Consider the following 24696-nt stretch of genomic DNA (forward strand, 5'->3'; position numbering starts at 1 on the left):
ATGGCATTATAACCCTCTGGCATATGAGTGACTCCTCCCAGTTTGGTGTCATCTGCGAACTTGCTGAGGGTACGCTCTGCCTTATCATCCAGGTCATTAATGATGTTGAACAGGCTTGGACCAGTATTGACCCCTGGAGTACACTGCTAGGTCCTGGTCTTCAACTTAGCTCTGTGCCACTGATCACCACCCTCTGGGCCCAGCCATTCCGCCAGTTTTCGATCCATCTCACTGCACATTCATCCTGTACATCAACAGCTTCTCTATGAGGATCTTATGGGAGACTGTCTCCCATAGGACCCTCATTATGGGTCCCTCATCATTTCTCTCTTGCTGGGTGATTTTACCATCTTTCAAAGTCCATGCTTAAGCTTAGCAACACTTGATATGCTGAGACATTCCTGGCATCTGAGACTTGAGATGTTCACAACAGGACAAGTTTGTTTCTGCAAAACTTTGAATATTTGCTTATTGAATGGCATTCAATTATCAGGTTTTCTCCCTAGACCATTTCTCCAGTTTGTCAATGGAATTCTGACTTCTCCTTAATATGCTTCCTGACCATTGCAGCCTGGCAGCACCTCTGCACTTAATCAGCATATTCTTTATTCCATCATCCAATTTTAAAATTTTAAAAAAGAGCCAGGCAAAGGAAAGACCCAATCCAGAATGTATTTTTACATTTTTCACAATGACCTAGACTCTTAGTGTAGTTTTCCAGCTGTTATTGTACCCATTCTATAATAATTACATGCACTCTATATTTTGTCTGGCATATTTCACACTGTCTCCAGTGGTGTTGTCATGCCTTCGTGAATTCAAGGTATAGGATGTTTACAGGAAGGCCCTTTATTTTCCTGTGCAAGTCAGAAATTATACTTAGTTTGATATAAATTACTAAAATATGGCAAACAGTTCATCATATCCCTTTGTTATGTTTTAATATGTTTTAGAGGGTCACTTAGAAAATATTTTGATTTAAGTTGGGTTTTTTCCTGGGTAATTTTGACCTGTCAGTTTAGCTTTATTTCTTTAGTTTATCCTTTCATATCTCTTTTCCTCTTTGAAAGCAGGCATGTAGGTATTGTTTGGTTTCAAGCTTCTGTATTCTCATGTGTTTTTCATGATTTCTCAGAGGTAACAGTTGGGATTACTTTGGATTGTACAGGATTTGTTGGAATAAATTTAGTCAACTGTAATTTAAACCAGATTAATTTCTCTAAATTCTGTGTCTTGTAGTTCACTGTTTTTCCTTTTGTTCTTGCTCCTATTCTGCTGATGGTGTGCTTGCCATCTGATTGCAGCTGACCTCTTTGTGAGAAATGACGCAAAAAGGCACAGAACACTTCTATTTTCCTGGCGTTGTCCACTTTCTTTCCCACTGAGTATTGGAATAACTGCTTCCTTGCTGCTCTTCTTATCTATGGAATTGTGGGGTTTGTTCTTTACGTACATACCTTTTTTCATTCTGTGATGTGACCTTTCTGAATTTGTTTCTGTATCAATGTGCTGCTGTTGTACTTGTCCTTGATAATTTGACCTTGTTCCTTTTTTCCTATTGCTTCTCACATTTTGAATCATCAAAGCATTTGTGAATAGCCAGCTGGTCTCTTATTATATATACTTCCCTCTTCCATGTTAAGATAGTTTGTACTTGTGTACTGAATACTGCTTCTTTGAGAAGTCCTTAGTTGTCCTGACTTCTTTCCACCAGAATTTGATTCTGGGAAGAAGAAATCTCTGATTGAAGGAAGCATACTTCAGTAAACTCGGTAGAGTCCCTTGAGTTTGTTCACTATTCTCCCTTTTACGCTTACTGAGAATGACTGATTGTCATTTTGTGAACACAGTCAATTACTTTGCCTTCCATCTTTGCATTCACTCAGCTAATTTATTTCTACATTAAAAAAAAAAAAAAATCCCAAACCCTAACTGAATTTCAAGAACTGGCTGAACAGTCTGTTGTATTGCGGAGTCTGAAGAGCTGAAGAACTCCTTCAAGGGATGCATTTCAGACAGAATCCTTTTATTCTTAGCAATACTCTTAAAGCGCGTTTTGAAGCCCCTTTTTCCGTGACTTGCAACCCTCAGTTGTTCTTCTGATCAGAGTTGTTCTTCTGATTATACAACTTCTGAGTTGTATAATTGGTGTGATTTGGAGTGTTCTCACTGCATTTCTTTTTAGTTGCAATGTTTCTTTAGTATTATGTATTTTCTATTTCCATTATTTGTTTTGGTATTGTTGAGATGCATATGACTTCTTTCCTTCGGAAGGCTTTATTTTAATTTTATAACATCTGCACCTCTGATGTTAAGTCATGTCCTCACAGGTGAGGTAAAATTTGGAGCGGAGGGAGAAGTAACAAATACCTTCTAGGTACTGCAATGATGAATCTCAACCATCTTAATATTCAGTCTGTTGAAGCTTTAAGTCTTAGGTAAGACAGGAGTGCTAGAAGCAACTTCAAAACCTGTTCTTCCACATACTTTTATGAAAACTTATGCTTTCTGCCACAAAAGAAGTAGTCTGCTTCAAAAAGAGGGGAGGCCAATGCCAGCAGATCTTTTCACACTTGTTCTGGTTTGTATCTGACCCAGCAATATCTGAGCTAGTATACTATTTTGCCATTATAATCAGTGAAGAGAGCAAGCTACTTCTCTAAAAGGTGGACTACTGCATTTAGTTAGGTAGCCTAATCCCTAAAGGTGTCCCCTTCTTTCAACCAGTTAGAAAGGAAGCCTAGTATACTAGCTTAGGTGTAGGTGCCTACTTCTGGTGAAATTGATCTTAATTCTGCCATTTACCTTTTCCATAGACCATTACTGCAGTTCTGTTTAAGTACTGAGGGTCAAAGCTGCATTAGCAGTGGGGAAGAACTGCTCTAGAGATCAAGGAAAGTAAGAAAAGGATTCAGTCAATGAATGTAGAGTTCAACTTTGTTTTTTCACGTGCCATGTCAAAGATTGATTCTTGTGGTGCCTGTAGGGCCCATGTTGCTTGAATCAAGAAACTGCCTCTGAATGAGCCGAGTGCTTCCCTCTGTTTCTTGCGCCTGTGGAGTAGAGGTTGTGACAGATATGTTTTTATGTGAAGTACCCGTGTACTCTGCGTGTGATAGTACCTTGGCTGAAGTAGGGCTTATTGTTATATTAATCTCAGAAATACCTGCTTGTGGTACCCAAAATCGGCTACATGGTGCAGTCTTTAAAGACTCTTTCTTTGAGTAGAAGCTGTAGTTACTCTTGATCTCTTAACCCCAGAGTTCCTCACCCTGCTGTAAAACTGCTTCCTGAGTGCAAGAACTAACTGCTTCTCTGCTGAGATGCTGAAATTTTTGAGCTCCGTGGCGTTCCATTGCAGTGCTAATGAAATGACATGAGGTACTTGCTAAATGCAGCAGCCCCAGAGAAGCAGCTCATTGTGCCTTTGTAGATTAGACTACAGTTAGAACAGTTTGTGTGTGTGACACTTCATGTGTAACCATTAGAAAGAATTTCTTGTTCTTGTGGTAGCTTGGAAGAGAGTGGCCAGTAATGACAGAGCTCTAGCTAAGGATGATAAATGTGTCTAAATATTGGAAATTAACCTTTCCAGATGATGAATTGTGGAAACTATGTGAAGCTTCTGCCATTCTAATTAGTCTGGCTAAAACATCTAGCAAACAGAGAGATTTCTAATGTCTCTGAGAATAGAAAATGACTGCAATAAAGGGACAAATGCCAGCATATTGCAGGAGGTGCCCTGTGCTTTTTTTTTTCTACCTTGACTGATAGAAAAGATAGTGAGATTAAATGCCGTAGGTTTTAAAAATTCCAATTTTAGCTTAGATTTCCAACTTTACCCTTAAATGTATAAACCTAATGTTATGGTGTGCTTTATTTTGACAGATAAGGAAGGACATCATTTTTCTATATTCTGGGTGCTGGTGAGTGTTATACTAGGTGCGGTAGCCATGCTGTGCAAAGAACAAGGAATTACAATACTGGTAAGAATCCTCTTATTGACTGAATTTTCACCTCAGCATCTGTCAGGTGCAGTTGTGGAACCTCCAAAGATGAATCTTCTCCACAGCTAATTGCATGCACACCTTTTTTTTGTTCTGTTCAGAAATGTTGATGTTATTAACTACAGAAATGTAGTTAATGTTGACAAAAAGCAGTATTCTAGGGGATCTGTCTTGATGGTATCCCTGCCAATCTGTTAGAATTCTTGAGTTTATCTTTTGTAAGCAGATAGCATTTACCTTTTAGTTTTTTGCAAAATTTAAAAGATTTACAGTGTTAGTTTCAATGCGTATTGTATTCATTGGCCTTGTTTTTGAATGTAATTGTCAAGATAGAGGGCCTAAAAACTTCTCATTGAAGGCTTATGAACAAAGATATAACTGTAGGAGAGCATTTTTAAAAGCTCTACCCTCTTACTTTTGTGAATCGTGTAATCAGATGTAGGGTTTATACATCATTGTTTATGCATTTCTAATACTGAATCTCTTCCTTCTGTTCCTTATTTAGGGATCTGTCTATGCAAACAGATATAGTTACTATTCATGTTCGTTGTGCTTTTGCTTTTTATTACTTGAGTGAAGTCATTCTGTTTTGGGTGACCAAATCAGCCGCCTGAAATACTACATCTTTGATTTTTACCTTTTATATAGCGATGTATCTTATAAATAAATCTGATTTGTAGCTTTAACTGAAATAGATAAAGGAACAGAATCAAAAGAATTATTTGCAGCAAGGACCCTCTTGTCCTTGCTAGGAAAAAAGGAAGAAGAAACTACAGAAAACTTCCTGCTTTAGGACATTATTTTTGGATGGATGTTTGTAGAGTGATGTATTTTTCAAAGGTTTCTGTAAGGATAACATAAGGCATTCTCTTAAGACATGGTGTGATTATTTCCTTTAGTGATATGAAGTAATAATTAAAGCTAGCAGACACAGAATTGTTATTGGATCTGGGTTTTGTATTTATTTGTGGCTGCATTGATAGGATGATTATATTTTTTGTTGTGCTGGGGTGCACGGGTCAAAGGGATGAAGGGATATATCGCACATTAAAAAGATTGCTTGTTGGCTGAATATATTTTTCAGGAGGATTCATGCCTTCCTATTCTCCATGCAAGTGAGCCAAAAGCCTTTTAACTGCCAGGTGGCCTTTCTATGTGGAATCATGTCACTCTCTAACCTATCTTCTCTCTTCTCCCTTTGGCTGTTAGAAAGAGACTTGTGGCCTCCCAGTGTCCCAAATTTGCCTCACCTGGAACTGTTTTTACTGTCTTTTTTTCCATTCAATCTTTAGAACATTGAGGTAATTTCCAAAGTTACTAGGATGTTGGTTAAATAGTCAAGGGTTGTCGTGGTTGGTGATTTCTGAAACATCGAAGGGAAAATGTTAAAGTTGGATTTTGCTGGTCATCTTAACAGAATTACCCCGAACATGTTTTGGTTGGTTGATTGCTTGGGCATAGTATGTGCAAGTGTAGTGTCGCAAAGCATTGAATATGCTCTAGTTTTATGTGCAATGGCTGATGTCACATAGAGCTTTGCTTTTTTTCAGCAACTTCCATTGTGTACATACCTCTGTTAAATCTTTCTGAACCTTTGTTGAAACAATTTATGTATGCTTTAAAAATAGTATTTCTGAAACCTGACAGTCAAAAGATAACTAAGCTGCACAGCAAAAGAGTAAGTAGAAGGCTTAAATAAACTCCACCTTGGTGACAGAAGCCTTACCTTTTGACTGCAGCATTTACACTGTGGAACATTTGGGAAAGAAGACAGAGAGCAGAATACCATTGCAACCATGCATATGGGGTGTAGCTTGTCTGTACACAGTATTCCTTGAAGGGTTATTCCATGTAGCAGGAGAATCCTCGTCACAGTAACATGATATTCCAATGATCTGAGCTCAGGTTCTTAATCAACTGTTCTGCCATCATTACTACCAATCCGTGTCTCTACTTGTTTGGAATCGGAATTAAGATCTACAGTAACTCATGGCAGAAGTGGAATTTGAGATGTATTTTAAAAAAAAACTTGTGGTTAGCTGCTCCATCTTATGCTCTTATTTTTCTCTTGGTTGCTTAGGGTTTGAATGCAGTGTTTGATGCACTGGTGATTAACAAGCTAAATGTTTTGGAACTTATTCAAAAGTTACTGCATAAGGACAAGTCATTGGAGGTGAGTCCTCAGTTTCTTTTTGTTCTGGCCATTCAGATAGTCATGTGCTAAAAGACTGAGAGTTTTGTTGTTGTTGAGGGTTGAAAAAAATAGTCAGCCTAGTAAGGCAACATGCTATGACATCTTTACAGCAACATGAGTAGTAACGGGATAGGAGTAGAATTGCATTGTGTTGTGAAATCGATTCCACACTTCCCTCAACAGTATGTTAAAAATATGGTGTGGAAGAGCTGACTGATGCAACAAGTTCTCCAGGATCAGTAGCTATACACCTGAAAGGGCTGTTTGACACAGTTTGGTCAGAGTAAAGAGAGGGAGATGTATTGAGATGTATTCAGATTTTCAAATGTGATTGTTAGACATTTGAAAAAGTACATTAAAAAATATTGTGTCTACTTTGTCAATGCCACTAAAGTATTACACTGTTTTTCTTTCAGAATACAAATTACCAAGCAGGAACAGTTCCTAGTAGCTTTGGAGTTTAAAAGAAAAAATATGTAAGCACTAATAGTTGCTAAGGATCAAATTTCTGGGTTTTGTTGATACTGCTTTGTCTAGTATTGGCTCAAGTGGAATCTGGCACCTAGTATTTACACTGGCAAGCAAATCACAGAAACAATCAGCCTCAGGTGAATGATTGATAGCAGCCAAATAGACCAACGGCCTTCTAGAACATCACTGCTGTTCAACAGCTAAATCATTTGCCTCTCCTATCCAAGGCTCAGCAAAGCACAGGAATATTCATTGTACTTTGCATCAATCAGTGGTTTCACTGCGGAGAAGTCTTGCTCGTGTTTCTGAGTAGCACAAGTCCTGTGGAGCTTTTAAACTCCTTTGCAAAGAGTGCAGTGAGGAGCTTCAGGGGGAAATCAGTGAAAGTGGAATCTCTAGAACTGAAACAGTAGATTTGACCAAGAACAGCTAAGTGAGAGGTATAGGGGTACTTCAGGCAGCAAATAGGAGTGCTGGAGAATTTTGCTGGATAAAGAGAGTAATGTCAACTAGCACATGACAAGGACAGTGTCGAGAGCTGCAGGGGACTAAAACAGAGCCAGTTCAGAATTAAAGCAATGGAAATAAGAGATAACAAGGAGTACCCTAGGCCAGTCAGCCTCACATCAGTGCCTGGTAAGATCATGGAACAGACCATCCTGGAAGTTACGTCAAAACATATGAAAGACAGAGAGGCAATAAGAGACAGCCAACATGGCTTCACTAAGGGCAGATCATGTCCGACTAATCTATTGACCTTCTATGATGGAATGACTGCATCAGTGTACAAGAGCTCCTGATGTCATCTACCTGGATTTCTGTAAGGCCTTTGATAGGGTCCCCCACAACGTTTTTGCTGCTCAAATGGAGAGATATGGGTTTGACTGACAGACTGTTAGATAAGGAATTGGCTGGATGTCCGCATCCAAAGAATCATAGTCAATGGCTCAATGTCCAAGTGGAAACCGTAGTGAGTGGTGTTCTCAAGGGTCCATATTCAGACCAATACTATTTAATATTTTTGTCAATGTCATGGTTTAACCTCAGCCAGCAACTAAACACCACGCAGCCACTCACTCGCTCTCCCTGTCCCCAGTGAGAAAGGGAGAAGAGGGAGAAAAAAACCAAACAAACTAGTGGGTTGAGATAAAGACAGTTTAATAGAACAGTTACAGAAGAGAAAATAATAATAAAACAATATACAAAATGAGTGATGCACTGCAATTGCTCACCACCTGGTGATTGATTGCACCAGCCCATCCCAAGCAGTGATTGTGGATCCCTGCCCCCTGACCAACCCCCATTTATATATGTCTATTTATATACGTCATGACGTCTATGGTATGGAATATTCCATTGGCCATCTTGGGTCAGTCGTTCTGTCTATGCTTCCTCTCAACTCCTATGAGTCAACTCTTCCATGCAAAAATCCATCGTGTACTGACACTTTCATGGTCAGATGTGTAGAATGGAAAGAGAAGTGGCCCAAATGATATCTCATCTCAGAGAAAACACTTGTCTTCCATCTTCTGCTTCTCTAGTGGCTTGTTGAGGCTGTGTAGAATAATTTCAGCCGTCAGAGGATCCTAAGGCGGTCCCACAGCAATGTAATGCAGGGGGTCAGAGAGAAGCTATATCCTTCATTTCCTGTCTGAGTTACCATTTGCTAGCTGGGTGGGGTGTTGGAAGCTTGGATTTGCATCTCAAAGCTGTGACAGGGATATCGTTATAGTTACTGATGAGTCTGTTTCCAGTCTCTACTGGTGAAGCTTGAAGAACCTCTACAGTATGCAGTGTTTTTCTTTTCATTTATGAAACTGATGTGTGCTTGGAGAAAATACGTTACACTTCATGGAAGAAAAAATGGAAAAGTCTGCCAAATTAAGCTTCTATGACATCTTTTCTCTATGTTTTATGTGAATTGCCTTCTTTAGACCCTAAAGTGTATATTGTAAAATGTAATGTAAATCAACTGAGTTAATGTTGATTAAATACATTTTTTTTTTAGATCTTGGGTAATTTTAGCCTGACGGGAGTGATTTGGGTGCCTGTCTGTGATAAGCTTTTAAATCACATTAATTGTGAATACTTTCATTTGGTTTCTAATTCCTCCCTGTTTCTAACTATGCAGTTTTGCTGTTATATGCATGTAATTTTACCTCTAAAGCAACCTAAATGAACAAAAACTTTCCATGGTAAGTAGTCAACTGGATGTAGTTCACAAAGTAACATCCTCCATTTTAAAAAGAAAACACAGATCAATGTAATATGCTGAATACAAAGGCTTTGTTCTGCTCAAATTCCCTATCAGAAATCTCTGTGTAAAATTACGTTGGCTATAGAGTTACTGGGAATTCATAGAAGAGAGACTTCTTGAATAAAAAAGTTGTCTGAGAAGGAAATTGAAATGTTTGCAAAAAATATTTTGCAATTAATTGATGAAAGCATGGTAAAGTTTGAGAGCTTTTTATTAACTACAAAAATAATAAAAACGTCAACTCTAATAGCAAAAATGCAGAGGAATAGCCTCTTTTTCTAAGACAGTTGTGAAAAGGATGTGAATGTAGTTGAGAGGAGAACAGAATAATGTTTTTTATATGAGGTTTTGGGTTTTTCCTTCTTTCTTGTAGAACATTGGGCTGTTAAGAAAGGGGCTGCTTTTCAGAATAACTCTTCTGATGTCTGGAGGGGCCAGTATACTTTATATACGCTGGAGAATTATGGGCACAGGGCCACCGGCTTTCACTGAAGTAGACAACCCAGCTTCATTTGCAGACAGTCTGTTTGTGAGAGTAAGTTATGAAGTTGCTTTTCTCTGGCTAGCTCAGAACATTTGTCTTTGTCATCAAATTGGATTTTCTGTGCTTCAAAGAAACAATGAAGTGGGCGGTCTCTACCTTTCAAGATGTGTGATGAGTCACCTTCCCTTGTGCTGCTGTCATGAATTTCTGCAATTTTTTTAAAATAGTATACCTTGTATGTTCTGTGCATTCAATTTAGCATGCACTGCACGCATTGAAGTACATTCCCATTTACTCACAATTTTTCCCATGCATGCAAGAATTTAGCTTTTGCTGGGTTTCATCCCTTTTCCACATACTGTGATTGACTTTTCATCTGTTCTTTCACAATTGAAGAAAATATCATAAAGCTCTGGTCTGGTTTATTTGGAGCATGTCTTGGGTTTATATCTCTGACTGTTAAGGCTCCTTCTGGAGATGGAGGATGAAGGGTGAAGACAGCAGGTGCTGTCTTTTGACTTTTTCTCCTATTGTAGGAGATTACTATTTTTACATGTGGATATTGGTTAGACAGCACAGAATTTCATTTCCCTGCTCTGAATAGGAGAGCTACCTAGCTATTTTTAAAAAAAAAACACACATCAATTGCACAGCTGTAACATAAATAGATAGGTAACTAGTTGTAATCTAACAGTATTTAAGGCCTTTTTATTGTATAAAATATGTTTTGTGATAAGGGAAATGATAGCACAGAGAAGAACTAAAGTTACATACCCCCGCCCTTAAGTTTAGTATCAAATAAATGTTTGTTTTCTTTTTGACTGACAGGCTATAAACTATAATTACTACTATTCCTTGAATGCATGGTTGCTGTTGTGTCCCTGGTGGCTGTGTTTTGATTGGTCAATGGGCTGCATACCCCTCATTAAATCCGTCAGCGACTGGAGGATAATTGCACTAGCAGCACTTTGGTTCTGCCTAATTGGTCTGATATGCCAAGCTCTGTGCTCAAAAGACAGCCATAAGAGAAGGTAAGAGACAGTGATGAATTTTAAATGCCCGGCCAACTTGAGTACAGTATTATTTTGTTAAAACCACTACTGATAATTTTAACAAATCATTGGAACCAGTGTCTAGCAAATGCAGTTCAAATAAATATTTATAGGTGTCATTACAGTTTTGTCCCAATTTGGGCCCATCACTGTACGCAGACCAGTGGGAAAGAGAGTTGGAGGAGGAGGTATGGATGGCTGCTATATTTTTCTGAAATTCCATTTTGAGATCCTTGACACTGTAGGTGGTAAAAAGTAATCTGTGCTCACAACAGAATAGGAATTGATGTATGTTGTTGCCCCTGCTTCTTACAATTTATCGTATCCTTTAATCTTCTGATAATGAAAGAGAGAGGAGATATGGCTCGAAAGGAGGTATAAATATTGGTCGTGGCCATACAATTAAAAAATCAAATGGTGACCCATACTATCTACTGAGGAAACAATTTATACTTTACCCAAAGGAAATAGAAAAATTTATTGTTAACTATTCTATCTCACTAAGGACTTCTGTTTAACTTTTCAGGGTCTGTTCCCCTGCATTTTATGTATAATTAAGTTCTCTGTTCTTCAAAATTTTTCAACAGCTCAATCACCACAAGGTTATTCGGTTGTTCAGAGTGCTGAATATTTTCTGTTTCTTTTCTGTGGTATTCTGTAATTTCATCTCTTCCCTCTCACCCCCTCGAATGTTAACATCCCACCTGCCTCCCTTTCTGCTGCTGCTCCCATTCTCATTTGCACAGGTAAAATCATTTAGGAGAGGGGTGGAAATCTTGGTACGAGTGGTGTCATACTTTCTAGAAAAAAAACCACTAAGTTATATTACTGAGCAGTTTTTTAGGAAAAGCGAAGACAAAGGGTATAGTGAAGACCTAAAACTCTTGGGGATGAGAGAAGTGTAAGAGGGCACATCCACATTACAGTACAGAGATTTATTTGTAATATATTAGAGTAGAAAACTACCGTGCCTGTGGCCTTTATAACAAACATCTGACACAAACCTGGGATTCACATTCCTTTATGTGAGCTCTGTAGAAGCAAAGTACCTAGCGTTGGTTGTCTAAGCTCTATATAGTCCAGTTACCTGTTGAGGATTGTTCATTCTAACACAGATACCTAAAACAAAGAAGATGAACTGCCTTTGAGAAGTGCCTCTCTCTGAACTGTAGGAGCATAGATGACTAACTTTCAGATGGTTAAGCACAATGGATTCTACTATTGGTGTAGTTGTTAGGAAAGAAAATGCACTCTCAGTAGGACATGTACCTAAGGTTCTTCTTTAACAGTGTCCTATATTTTTCCTCTCTTACTGACTTACTGGTTCCAAAAATAGACAGGTGCTTTTAGACAGTTCTAAAATAGAAAGTACCATTACTTTTCCTGCCTGTTTATGTTAAATAGGAATTATGTAATTAATGTCTTATGGGGCTATTTTCTGGCTTGGAAGCATGAACATTGTTTTTTCTGGGAATTGTAGCTGGTATTTTAGAAGTGCCTGATGGAGTAAACTTTCAAAACCTCACTGAAACTTAATTTGATTTTGTTATGTAGGTCCCAAAAGCTGCTTTTGAATACCCATTTCCATATGCACATCCTTCTACACTGTTTTAAGTAAAGTTTATAAGTGGAAAAGGTACTTTTGTTAATATTTGTGGTTGATTTGAAAATCTGTTTCTTGTTTGCAGAATTCTTACACTGGGACTCGGATTTCTTATTATCCCTTTTCTTCCTGCAAGTAACCTGTTCTTCCGAGTAGGATTTGTTATTGCAGAGAGAGTCATCTACCTCCCCAGTATTGGATATTGTATTCTATTTACATATGGATTTAGTCTCTTGAGTAAGCAAGCCAAGAAAAAGGTACTATCAAAACAGTCAGTAAAGTTGATGATGAATTGCTTCAATTGAATGGTTTGTTTCTTAACTCATCTCTCTTTCCTTCAGAAAATTCTTGCTGTGGCAGTAGTTGGAATCTTGGTGATAAATGTTATGCGCTGTGCACTCCGCAGCAGTCAGTGGAGGTCAGAGGAGCAGCTTTTTAGGAGTGCACTGTCTGTGTGCCCTCTGAATGCAAAAGTAAGTGATTCACGTGGACTTCTAATCTATCTTTTTTAAATAAATAAAAAAAGGTGTTTTGAAATTTGGGATAGAAGAGGTGTTGTGCATAGTTAATATATTATTGTTCAGTGTTATTCGCAGTCTTGCTTGGTGCAAGAATATGACATTGACATGTCAGCCACCTAAATTACAGTGGTAGCATAGTCAAAATATCAGACAGTGCAAATTGCAATATTGTGATTCAGAACTTGGTGGTGGGAGTGGGGAGAGGAGGCAGAAAGGGGAATGTACTTCAGGAAAGGCATCCAGCCAAATTGGATGTACTGCTAATAAAATCTGCTAAAACAATGGTGTGTATAATTGCAAGTTATTACAACAAAATATCGAAAAGAAAGTTGTAGCAATGTATTCACCTGAATAATGGCTACGCTATCATTTTAGAATCCTTTTTGTGTACCTTCCAGTGGTGTATATATGTACAGCTAAGGAACAAATCATCATATCATCAGTGTAATTGCAGGATGTGGGGTCAGATCTTTGCACCCACTTCTGCTCTTTTACAGAATGGGCTAGTGTCTTCAGATGCGGGCACTGAGGAAAACTGCGACATCCCTTGTGAGGCTTAGGGAGGGAACAAGTAAGAGAGTGGGAGTGGATGGGATGTTTCACTGAGCTGAACAGCAGTGTTTGGCACAGTAGGCTGAATCCAGCCTGCCAATAGAGGTGACCTCCACAGCAGTCCTTTGATAGCTGAGAGTGTGATCTGTTGGAGCATACCACAGAGCCCTGATGTTGTCTGAATTTTAGCAGAGATTCTCTTTGAAGAGCCTAGGAATAGGAACGTGCAGCTTGTTAATTAAAATACCTTGATGTCTTAGCAGATAAGATTTCTGTAATCTAGAGTGGTATCTAGACAATACAGATCAAGACAGAGTTTAAAAAGGAACCTGTGAATGCTCAGCTTTGCAAAAAGAATAATAAACTTAGTATCTACTGGAACACAAATATGCAGCTGTAAAAAAGCATTTATGGCCAATATTTACAACATGGTGATGCCTTTCAATAATCTCAGATTTCAATACACAGGAAAAGAGGGGTTGTATTTCATTGTGGTGGTGGTGGTAGGCGACCATCTTCTTTTTAATGATGACCTCAGTGTATCTTGTCTTCTGGATGACAAGCGCATGCTATAAATGGAGCAAACGCAATCTGTTTCTTTGTGTGCAACTCCATCCATCTGCCATGGTAAGAGTGCTTTAGACAGATCCACACTCTCTCTGCCTGTGCTCCCAGCCCCTTGGACACAAGCCACGTCTGGCTGGGAAGCTGTGTAGCTGCGTTCGCACAGTGCTGTGCTTGAGCCGATAAGCTGCGTGCGAGCTACTGAACTAATGCAGCTGGTTCAAAGCCAAGGAGTGTATAGGGAAAATGAGCTTGTGTTTGTCAACATTGGGGCCTGTAGACATGCCTGAGCTCTGTTGCTGCTAGTGACAGCTTGGGCAAATGGGTAAGCATGGTGATGTGAACAGGGAGGGTTTTGTAGACTCGCATTCCTATTTTGCTGGAGGAGTAACTTTGAAATCACAGTAATAAGGAACTTTTCTAGGCAACAGCATTAAAGAGTCCGTGTGTGAGAGCCAGTCTCTTTTTCTTTTGTGGACTCAGCTATGTTTTTCCAATTTTGACAAAGATAAATGTAAAAACAGGAACCTAGGTTCTGTTCTGATCTTCTGTTGTCTTGAAATTACAGACTTCCTTCAAAAATGACTCCACAGAATTTTCAGTGGCCCATTTATTTCAGTGGGAGGCTGATGAAGACCAAAAGATGGAATGCAGATAATAGCTTTTTCTTGTTGTGCTTGGAACATCTTTAATGTGTGTAATGTAGCCATGCTTTACTTCCCTTATGTAGCAGGGTCCCAGAATCTCCAGGTGTCTCCCAAATAGCAACAAAAGCAGCAGCTCCTAGTTCATGTTTTGTGGTACAGCTCTTTGTAATTCCCAATTGTCTGTATGTGAGCAGTGTAGAGTAAACTTACTTTAAGTCTAAGTAACAAGTATTTACAGCAGCGCCTTCTCTAATTTTAGGACTCATCTTCTTTAAACGTCTTTTTAGATAGAGGTTAAATCTGCATTAAATCAGATTGTCTGGGATAGTAGTGAATCTACCCCCTTGAGTGATGGATGCATCTGGCTCAAGAGGGTGAAACTGAGGATCAACTTTGATAAATGTGGCCCAGTGATTTTAAAATTTGTTGGAAATAATCAAGTACCATAATGAAGTTACAAAGATTTTGCCTTTTTTTTTCAGGTTCACAATACAGATTTTTAAATGTTTTAAATATTTTACATTCTATTCTTAATGTTATTTATTTAAAATACTTTAAATATTCTAAGTACATATGTTAAAATTATTTAAAGAGAGGGAGAAGCATGTTACAGATCTTGGTTAGACGTATTCAGGGGTATATCACACATTTGAACTTGCATAGCTGTATGCTTAAGTTAGTTTCAAAGGTTGTTAGGCTGAAACAGTATACATTTTTAATACATTTGCCAGTATTTTTCTTAGCTGAACAGAAAGTGCCTTTATATTGATTCCATTTCCTTTTACCACCTTTTTTCATGCTGTACAGATTGTCTTAATTCCTGGACGACAGTGGTGATATACTCTAGTGTGAGTTAGAACCAGGCCTGTGTTATTTCTACTAAAGCAAATTTTGTGAACAGTTATAGAGACTGTTTTCTCCTGATATGTTGATTATATGTTACAGGTAATTTATAAATTTTGAGTATTTCAGTGCTACTGGTTTGAAAGGCTCACTGGATCCAATCTGGCATCTTTTCATTTGATGTCATTTTGTTGCAAATTAATCCTGGAGTGCTTTGCTGAAGTACAGGAATATCTAATTACAGGCTATGATAAAAACATAACTACTGTTTCACCATATCAGACTACTATCTTCTTAGCTTTAGACATCTGTATCTGAGCTAGTCAGGCATGTTCCCATTATAACTGGGGAAAAGAAGCTGTCCCTTTTAGCGTGTGGTTCATCATCACCTTGGACTAAATGACTGATGTAGGGCAGAAGAACTGCACCCTAGATCTGTGTGTTTTTCTCCAGTGATGATAAAAGAAGTTTGAATGTCTAGAGCAGATGTGAATACAGAAGCTTATGTGAGATTTTGCCCTTGCCCTAATGTTGTTTTTTATTTCTAGACATTGATCCTCACTTTCTGAGGTCACTACAAATTGTTTCTTTTAATTTTAAAATTAATTTCATCTTAATGCCTTTTTTTTCCCCATGTGATAAGTTACTGTTGGAAGTGCCGAGTATCTCTTGGCTTTTAGCAAAGACATGGCAGTTTCTAAGAATCCACAGCGATGGTTTTTATTTCTGGCTGACTTCTTCTAATTGATTATCTAAATAAAATTTGCAATTGCATTGTTAAATACATGGGAAATATGTTTTTTCCCTAGATTTGAGATAACTGAATTCATTTATTTTCTAGATTTGAAATAACTGAATTTAAATTATTGTAAATTGTTAATACTCTGTATGTAATCTATACATTCTCCTTGCTATTGGCTTTTTTTTAAAGGCTAAAACTTAATAAACATAACTTTTAAAAGCCATTTCAGTAGCAACGTTTCTGCAATAATAAGCAAAGGAGTTATGGTAACTGCCAACAGAATGTGTTACTAGCCAGTCTGCCTTGACATAGTAAGGGATAGTAACTTTGTACTTAATGCTTTATACAACTGTAATTATTATAGATACATGTTTGTCAAAGACAAGCTGTGCTAATACTGAAAACCATACAACAGCTTCTGAGATTACTTTCTATACTTTCTTAAAAGGTCTTGTAAAACCTCTTTGTGATAGAGCAAGATTTACTGCTCTTTCAGGATTTATGAAGCTGATCTAGAGAGCATTTGCTTTAGATATTGAGAATTCTTTCCTATGCTATGTATTAAAAGGGGATTATCTTCTGCAGAATTTACCTTAAGTGCTGTGGGCTATGTTTATAGGGGCTACTGGCAGTGTTTCACCATACAGATACCATTTTAGATGTCATTTTTTTTGCATACAAGCACAGTCATGCAGAAGAACCTTTACACAACATGAGCTGCACAAAACAAAATGGGAAGATCAAAAAGGCTTTGTTTTATTATTATTTAGAAAACAGAATTCAGTAGTTGAGGTAAGAGAAGAGTGTTTGATGAAAGAAGCTGGCATTGAACAGAAGCATCTGCATGTTTCTGTAGAAATTTTGACATCTGTGCTTTGCTTCCATCCTTTACAGCAAATGTTCATATTTGCTGAAAAGGTGATTATAAGCAGTTAGGAAGAAAGAATAAAATAGTTGATAACAGTAGCACTCTAACTGAGGGGGTGTACCTTCTAGAAGATGTTACTACATTTCAATATCTTCCCATATTCTTTTGAGGGGGAAAAAAACCCAAAAAAATCAGTTTGACAGTAATTTTGATTTTGTACAGGAAAATTTAATTTTTTTTCTCTCTCTTCCTCATTTAAATGTGTGTGCATATTTAAACACTTAAATAAGAGTTCAAGCACTGTGTGTGTCTAACAGAATAATGTACAGTGATTTTGCTTTTTTATACTGGCTTCTTAGACCAATTGAGGTATTGCAAACACAGAGCCAATTCATTTCTAGGCTATGGTGCCATGTTTATGTGTTTGCTTTAACCAACACGTGCCTGTTGAGATCTACTAGGTTCTGCCCTAGGGTATTTTTACCTAACTGCCCTGATTGCGGAGAATACTGTGTTGTTATACATCCCTGAGAAATGCTCCTTTTAGAGCTATTACTGTAAAGTAATTGCCTGTTTAAGATTGATAAAGAGAATGTGGGCATAATGTAATACGTCATTTCCAGTTAATATCTATCTTTAATCATTTAATAACGAAATGCTATGTCTGCTCTTAAATGTTTAATCGGGAAAGGAAAATCCTCTCTCCCAGGTTGGCATGCACAATATCTGTTAAAGGCAGAAGGAACCACGTGTGTAGAGATGAAATGAAAAACATCAAATGTTTAAAGGCCAGATTTTTCCTGCCATTCGTATATAGAAAGTACTTATGTCCCCATGTTGTGCGGGTGGGCATCGTAGGAGAAGTCAAGGAGCGTTACAGCCTTTTGCTTAGCAGAGGGCAGATAGTTTTTCTAGGCTTGTTTGGGGGAGTAGAGCTAAAGGCTGATCTTGGCATCTCTCTCTCATGGCCAGTGAAGTGAGAGACATGGCTGTATGGCAAAAACCACCTGCACCTCTCAGATGACTACATGTGCTGGAAGGCTTTGCTGATTGTTCTTAAGAGCAGGATGTTACTGCATATTATAAGCCATTGTAGAGCTGGTTTTGTCATTAGATATTTATGGTAGGGTGACAGGTTCTTCTGGTATCTTTGGTTTAGTTTCTCTTCTCTTCCTTTTCTGTCACCACCATATTAAGAGGAAGTAAAGCTACAATTTCACTTGAAGAGAAATTAGGAAACCTATGTACAAGAAGGAACTCTTCATTTTCAGGAGTATTGCTGGAAACGTTGTTTCCTTTCACACACAAAGTTATATCTGAGGACAGAAGAAATACACCATCAAAAATGCTAGTGGTTTATTTAAATAGTTTTGGTATCAGTTTTAATAGACTGTAGTACATCATTTTAGTTCAGTTGACAAAACGTACATGAACACTTAATATTTAATATGATGTTTTGACTTGAGAGAATTGATATCTCTCAGGTTTCTGCAGTCTGCGCAATTCTGTTTACATAAGAAAAATATTCATTCTGCCGGTGCTTTTGAGATAGAAGATGCATGTTTTTAAAAAGGAAGAAAAATAGAAAGTGCAATGCTGACTGTTTCCTAACATAAGACAGCTGACTTTTGAAAAACTGAGTGGCTGGTGTATACTAAGTTTTTTATCATATGCTTTGCTGTCCCCAGTCTTTAATGAAATTTCTTTTTTCAGTGATGCTTATGGCTGTAGTAAAACATAAAAAAAAAAAAAAGACTTCTGTAAAGCTTCTTAAAGAAAGAAGTTGAGAAGTTGAATCAGATTAATATAATCTTGTTTGCCAATATTGAAATATGAAGTCATGTATTTTAAGGGCTAATATACTTTATTGAGTTTGTTTCTTCTGTTTTGCCACAATTTATCTTCTATCTGGAAACAGCAAAATTTAATAACCTAATTTGCTCTGAATAAATTTTGAGTCTGTACACCCTAGCATATATAATCAGAGCAATCCAGTTTGGTAAGAATGTTACAATAGTGTGCTGAGAAATTTCTGGAAGAGATATACAAACAGAATTCAGCCCAAAGAAACATGTTTCAGGGTGTATCATGTTACTTTAACAACTTCTGGGAAAACAATGCTATTATGGCGGGAGTTTTTGACACTCTCAGCTGATCTTTATGAATGGCTATGTCTTGATATAAATGTTTTGTTGTTTCTTTGGCATGGGCCTTGTCATATTTTTATGAATGTACAGCGGAAATGCCTGGATTTTTTTTCTTGGAAGCTGTGCTGGAACTGCTTTTATGGGATGCTGAATTTGTCTGCAATTTTATATCTTACAGCCTGAAGAGCTGCTTGTGTGTGTGCCTAGTAAGCTTTATAGCATCTTTGCTGTCTGTAAAACCAGTGAAACTACTTTTTCAGTCATTCTAGAAAGCATGGAAAATGTTCTTAACTTTATTTGTTTGGCTTTATTAGACTGCATAGTCACAGTCATGTAGAGATGGAATTCAACAATTAAATACCATAATGATTAGGTTCAAACATAATTGTTTGTGCTGGATCAAGAGGTCCCAGGTATTATGCCAAATACAATTAGGTTTTTTCCTTTGATGGACACATGAGAGAAAAGCCTTTTCTGAATGTAGAAGGTGAATTAGAGTTATCTAAAAGCATCACAAACCTATCTTTTTGTACTTTTATCTGAATAATTCCTGCATAGTGTTTTTGATGATATTTAAATTAGATTTCCATAGTATGGGAGAAATTACAATGTGTGCTTGTTTTAGATGAAGTATAGCAATTTGATTTCAAATAGTAAGGCATTTAAATAATAGTTCTGATCTAGTTGCTGAGAAGTCTATTTTCAGGAGTCAATACTCACAGTAGTTTTCTGTTATTTCTAAACTTGTCTTCCCTTTGACCAGGTAATGTAGTCTTCTGAGATTTGTCTTAAAGTAGGATTTGCGATGTCTTCCAACTCAGATTTGTCCTGAAATATATTTATTCCTATCTAGTCCTTGCCATAAGTTCAGGTGATACATCTTCTTCCCTATAGCTGTACCTCAGAGCTCTAGATCCTTCCTTCATTCTCCACTTTTTAACAGGCAAGGTCTCCAAAATGTTGCCATACACATAACTTTTATTTCAGAAATGCTGTTTGGTGTGTTTTTATCCTAAGAGTGTCATTTTTTGTTTGGTTTTGAAATGCAGAGCTCAGTTTTTCTGTTAATGTTGAGTTCTTCTAGTTTAGGCTGTAGCGAAAGCAAAGGTTAATCAACATTTACATTACTGTAGTGTTAATTCCTCTATGGTGGATTTGATTGAGTCAGACTTTCTCTTATCTGACAAATAAATTAAATGAAGAGCAGGAGGTCTCAATACAGAGAGCCTTGAGGAAAGTGTGGTGACCTTATTTATAAAATCGGGAAGTGAATAATCTTTTTTAAATGCCTGGAACAGGTAAGCTGATTCATTCATTTATTCCTCAGATTTTGTCTTGCTGTCTTCATTCTGTGTATTGTCCAATCTTAAGTATCCATCTACAAAAAAAAGCCAGCAGTGAATGACATAAGCACTGACTGTATGTATTTGGAGTAAGAACTTTTATCAGCTTGGCTCCACAAAATACCTGACTGTATAGCATCTGGTAGAATGTTCATCTGTGTTTTCAGGTGCACTACAATGTTGGGAAAAACCTGGCTGACAAAGGAAATCAAAGTGCTGCAATCAAATACTACAGAGAAGCTGTAAGGTATTAGAAATTTTACTGCTTTAGTGAACTATCCTAAAATTGCTTTCATGTTTAACATGAAGAAAATGCTTAGGTATTCATTTTCATGGCCTGCAGCATTGCAGAGCTAGCAATTTGCATTTAGTAATACATGTCCCATACATAATAATAATAATCTCTTAAATTTTAAATTTTAGGTTGAATCCTAAATATGTACATGCCATGAACAACCTTGGAAATATTCTGAAAGAAAGAAATGAGCTCCAAGAAGCAGAGGAGTTGCTGTCCTTAGCTGTACAAATACAGTATGTTTAGAACAATGCTAAGCAGTGTTTTGCACCAACTGAGCAGAAATAACACAATAGGATCTTGTGTTCCAAATGCTCAGTTGTCTTCTCCCTTGTTTGTTTGTTGTTTTTTTTCCCCAATTTGCCCAGACCTGATTTTGCTGCTGCGTGGATGAATCTAGGAATAGTACAGAACAGTTTAAGAAGATTTGAAGAGGCAGAGCAAAGCTACTGGACAGCAATTAAACACAGGAAAAAGTATCCAGATTGTTACTACAATTTAGGGCGATTGGTGAGTGCTTTTGAATAAATGATAGCCATCACAGTAGTCTGTTATAGCAGAGCTATAACAGTGTCTGCTGTACTGTTAAATGCTGATAGTTATTCCAGTTTGCTTGATTTGTAGTTCAGGGTGATTTCATATTTTCAGTAGTTTTCCTATTGCTTTCCTAGTATACTTCCTTCCATACCACTTTTGGTAGTCCTAATTTTTCACAGAAATATATACAAACAAAAATATAGATGGTGTTCTTTTGTTTGAGAGATATTATTAATCATTTCTCAATATTACACTGTTTTGTATTCATTAGTATTGTTAGGTAGTAGAACTCTGCCAAAAATTATTTACATTACTGGAAATATTTCTATTAAATATTTACTCATCCTCTTGTGGAGATTTCTAAATTGAATGTTGTTTCCTCCTCATCCTGCTGGTGCATGCATATTTGAAAACAAGGTTGGCTCTCAGAGAAAAGCAGTGTAAAATTAGTATGTAACAGTCTATCTTCCATACTACCCTAGCATTCTTTTTACATTTCTTATTTTTGTCTATGAAACCAAGTTCTAGTAGAATGGAATGAGACATTGCCAACTCTTTAGTGTCTTTAGAGCATGATAAGAAAGTAAAACAAATCTGGGTGGAATTACAGAGCTTTTCTTTCTTTTTAGTATGCAGATTTGAATCGCCATATAGATGCATTGAATGCGTGGAGGAATGCTACGGTTCTGAAACCAGAGCATAGTTTGGCTTGGAACAATATGATTATATTGCTTGATAACACAGGTATAAGCCCATTTGAATATTTCAATGAATAATTCAGTGTCTTGCAAAACTGAAAGCTTTACCTGTATTTATCTGAAAGGAGGTCTGCTTCTTACTTGGCTACCAACATGCTCTCTAAAATATAAGAATACCTTCTGACTCAATAGTTTTACAGCATCACTTGAAATCCAGCCCATAAATTGAATTTCTGATGCTTGTTTGAAATACCATCATTGTGCAAGCGCGTTTATATTATAGACCAAACTTAAGAACTTTGAATCTGTGCTTTGCTGTTCTTCTGGAAGTGTTATCTGCTGAAAACAAAATGGTGGTTTTCTATTTTCTTACTCTGCAGGGATTTACATTTGTGTGTGTGTGATACCTGGTTTTCTTTAAAAATGCATGTAATCAGCTATTCATAAAATACGCCTGCTTGCAGCATGAAAAGTAACTAATAAAGCTGTGTTAAAAGATGCTTTCTCTTTTTCTGCTCCATGGGCTCCCAGGCAATCTAGCTCAAGCAGAAGCAGTTGGAAGAGAGGCCCTGGGATTAATACCTAATGATCATTCCCTTATGTTTTCGTTGGCAAATGTACTGGGGAAATCCCAAAAATATAAGGTAAGCAACTAGAGGTTTTGGAATGTTGGGTTTGGTTTTTATTTTCCTGTGTGAACTATGTGTAGGTGTTTTGTAGAAACAGTTTGAGGAGGCCATTGTGAACTATGACTTAGATAATCAGGTTTCGTGGCCCATTTCTGTACTGCCCACAGTATTGCTGTGTGATTCTGGCCTAAGTTCATCCCACTTTATTTTAGATGCCTGTGTTAGGAATATTGCTGCCCTAAAGTGCGTCGGTGGTCAGTGGAGAGAAATAGGCTCTTAAGCACACTAGAGGGCAGTTAGGGTCTTGTATTGCTTCACTGCTGATAGAGACAGCTTGCTCTGATTTAGAGGCCTGGGTTCAGGAACTAAAATTAGGTGTGATATGGTAATCCTTGTGCTTTTTTTATGTAAAGGAAGCAGGGTTTACCGTTACTTGTTATGAATTTTAACCTCTTTGCCTGAGACGCTATCTAAAATAGAGGTATTACAGATATACTAATCACAAATTGAGGATATGATGCCTGAGAAATCCCAGAATATTATGAGGAAAAAGTCCATACATTGAGCAATGTATTGAACTTTCTCTGGGATGCAGTGGACCAGCCTGTGAGTGGTACCTCAGCATTAGCTACTTACATTGACAAGAAGTAAATGGAATGGAACTGATGAAAATGAGTAATTTTCTAAAAGGGATTGTGTGAGCTGATAGAAAATATATCATGCGCAGTTAATGTATTTAGTTGTTTCAATTGACTCCATAGCCACTGATGGATGTATGTGATAAGGACAAATTAATAATCAAGGAAGTTTGGGATTCCTCAACAAAACATCATTTACTGAACTATGGCTTTTGGGGATTTTAATGGCTTTTTATTAGTGATAATGTTAGCCGCACTGAAGGAACATCCTTCTGTATATGCAAAGTAAGAAGATTTTATGATGTTAAATGTCTCAGAATAGATACGTAGATACGTTTTTCCACCAATCACTGCGTCCACTTAAATTTCTACAGTTCTGGTCAGCTGTGGAGTCGTGACCTGTTCACATGTGAAGCCAGGGCCTGTGACAACGCAACACTTGCTTTTTGTGTTAGTGATGCTGCTAGACACACACCCCTTGCCCCATTACTGTTTCACTAGACTGGCTGGTGGTTTTTTTTGCTGTACAGTCTCTTTCTATTCTCTCTCCACCTGAGACTGTTATAAAATATATAATTTAGGTGACTTCAACAAAGTTCCAGAAGGATACAAATTAACATCCAGAATGTATAAGGGATGAGATTATAGAGGAGGTAATTGCTAGGATTACTTTGGTGAGTCATGACTTTGAAAGAATAGAGGATTGTGTAGTTATTCATCAAGAAGAGTATGCAGCATTACAGAATAAAGAACATTGATAGTGAAATAAGTAGAAAAAATAAGTTGAAAACAAGCTGGAAAACTTTTCCAGGTGTAGGAGAAACACGTCTGTCTTAGTGGATTTAAAAAATGAAAAAAGAGAATTACTGATTTTGATTGCTATCCCTGAAAGGTCATTATGCTGCAGGGGAATGTGTTGGAGACACAGTAGAAATGATAGTAGAGAAAAATGAAGCTGACTTAAGTCAGCATCTTGAATAAAGCAAAAGGAGTAGTAGAGCCCAGGGAAAAAGGGAGGGAGCCAGTGAGTGCTTTAATATTTCAATATGGAGTAGTCGGTTTGCATAGAGCAAAAAACTTAACTAGTAACTTGAAATTGACGGGTTATAACAGGAAAAGCAAATTAAGGAAATTGGAAAGTGGATTCACTTAGAAAAGGTTATCATCTCAGCAGCTGTATTTTGCATCACCTGGAAAGAGGAGATACTGGGTTTTTTAGTGGGAGAATGCGAACTGACAATAAAAAGCATGGAAAATACAGATTTCTTGTCTACACCCTCACCAAGTGAAAACAGAGAGAAGTGGATGGCTCTTTAAGGATTTTTATTGAGTGTTCAGTATGGGAAGGGAGGATGAGCAGGATGGAGACTGTCAAGGTGATGGAGGTAATTTTTAGAGGGCTGCCTGGCTGTGTCTGATGTATTGTATAACCTCAGGCATTTCATTTATTAGGTTACTTGTTATGTGACTGTATAAAAGTTGTTACTGTATTGGCTCTGTTGCCATAAAGTAAGATTTGTTCTGGTTGTTTTTTGGGGTTTTTTTGTTATCTCTTATTTTAAAAGGCATTGAGTCAAAATGGTTTGGCTATGTTATGAGAGATT

At 37.4% G+C, this 24696-nt stretch overlaps 1 protein-coding gene across 1 annotated transcript in view; it reads left to right on the top strand.

Moving 5' to 3' along the window:
* TMTC4 (transmembrane and tetratricopeptide repeat containing 4) overlaps nt 1-24696 on the top strand; it is a 92081-nt gene that overhangs the window by 59268 nt on the left and 8117 nt on the right. The window contains exons 12-16 of the mRNA XM_014944188.1: nt 20463-20542; nt 20719-20826; nt 20959-21100; nt 21757-21871; nt 22357-22469. Coding sequence (XP_014799674.1) covers nt 20463-20542; nt 20719-20826; nt 20959-21100; nt 21757-21871; nt 22357-22469 — 558 coding nt within the window. The remainder of the gene's footprint in view (nt 1-20462; nt 20543-20718; nt 20827-20958; nt 21101-21756; nt 21872-22356; nt 22470-24696) is intronic.

Source organism: Calidris pugnax, unplaced genomic scaffold, assembly GCF_001431845.1.
Source record: "Calidris pugnax isolate Ruff unplaced genomic scaffold, ASM143184v1 scaffold69, whole genome shotgun sequence".
In the NCBI taxonomy this organism is placed as follows: Eukaryota; Metazoa; Chordata; class Aves; order Charadriiformes; family Scolopacidae; genus Calidris; species Calidris pugnax.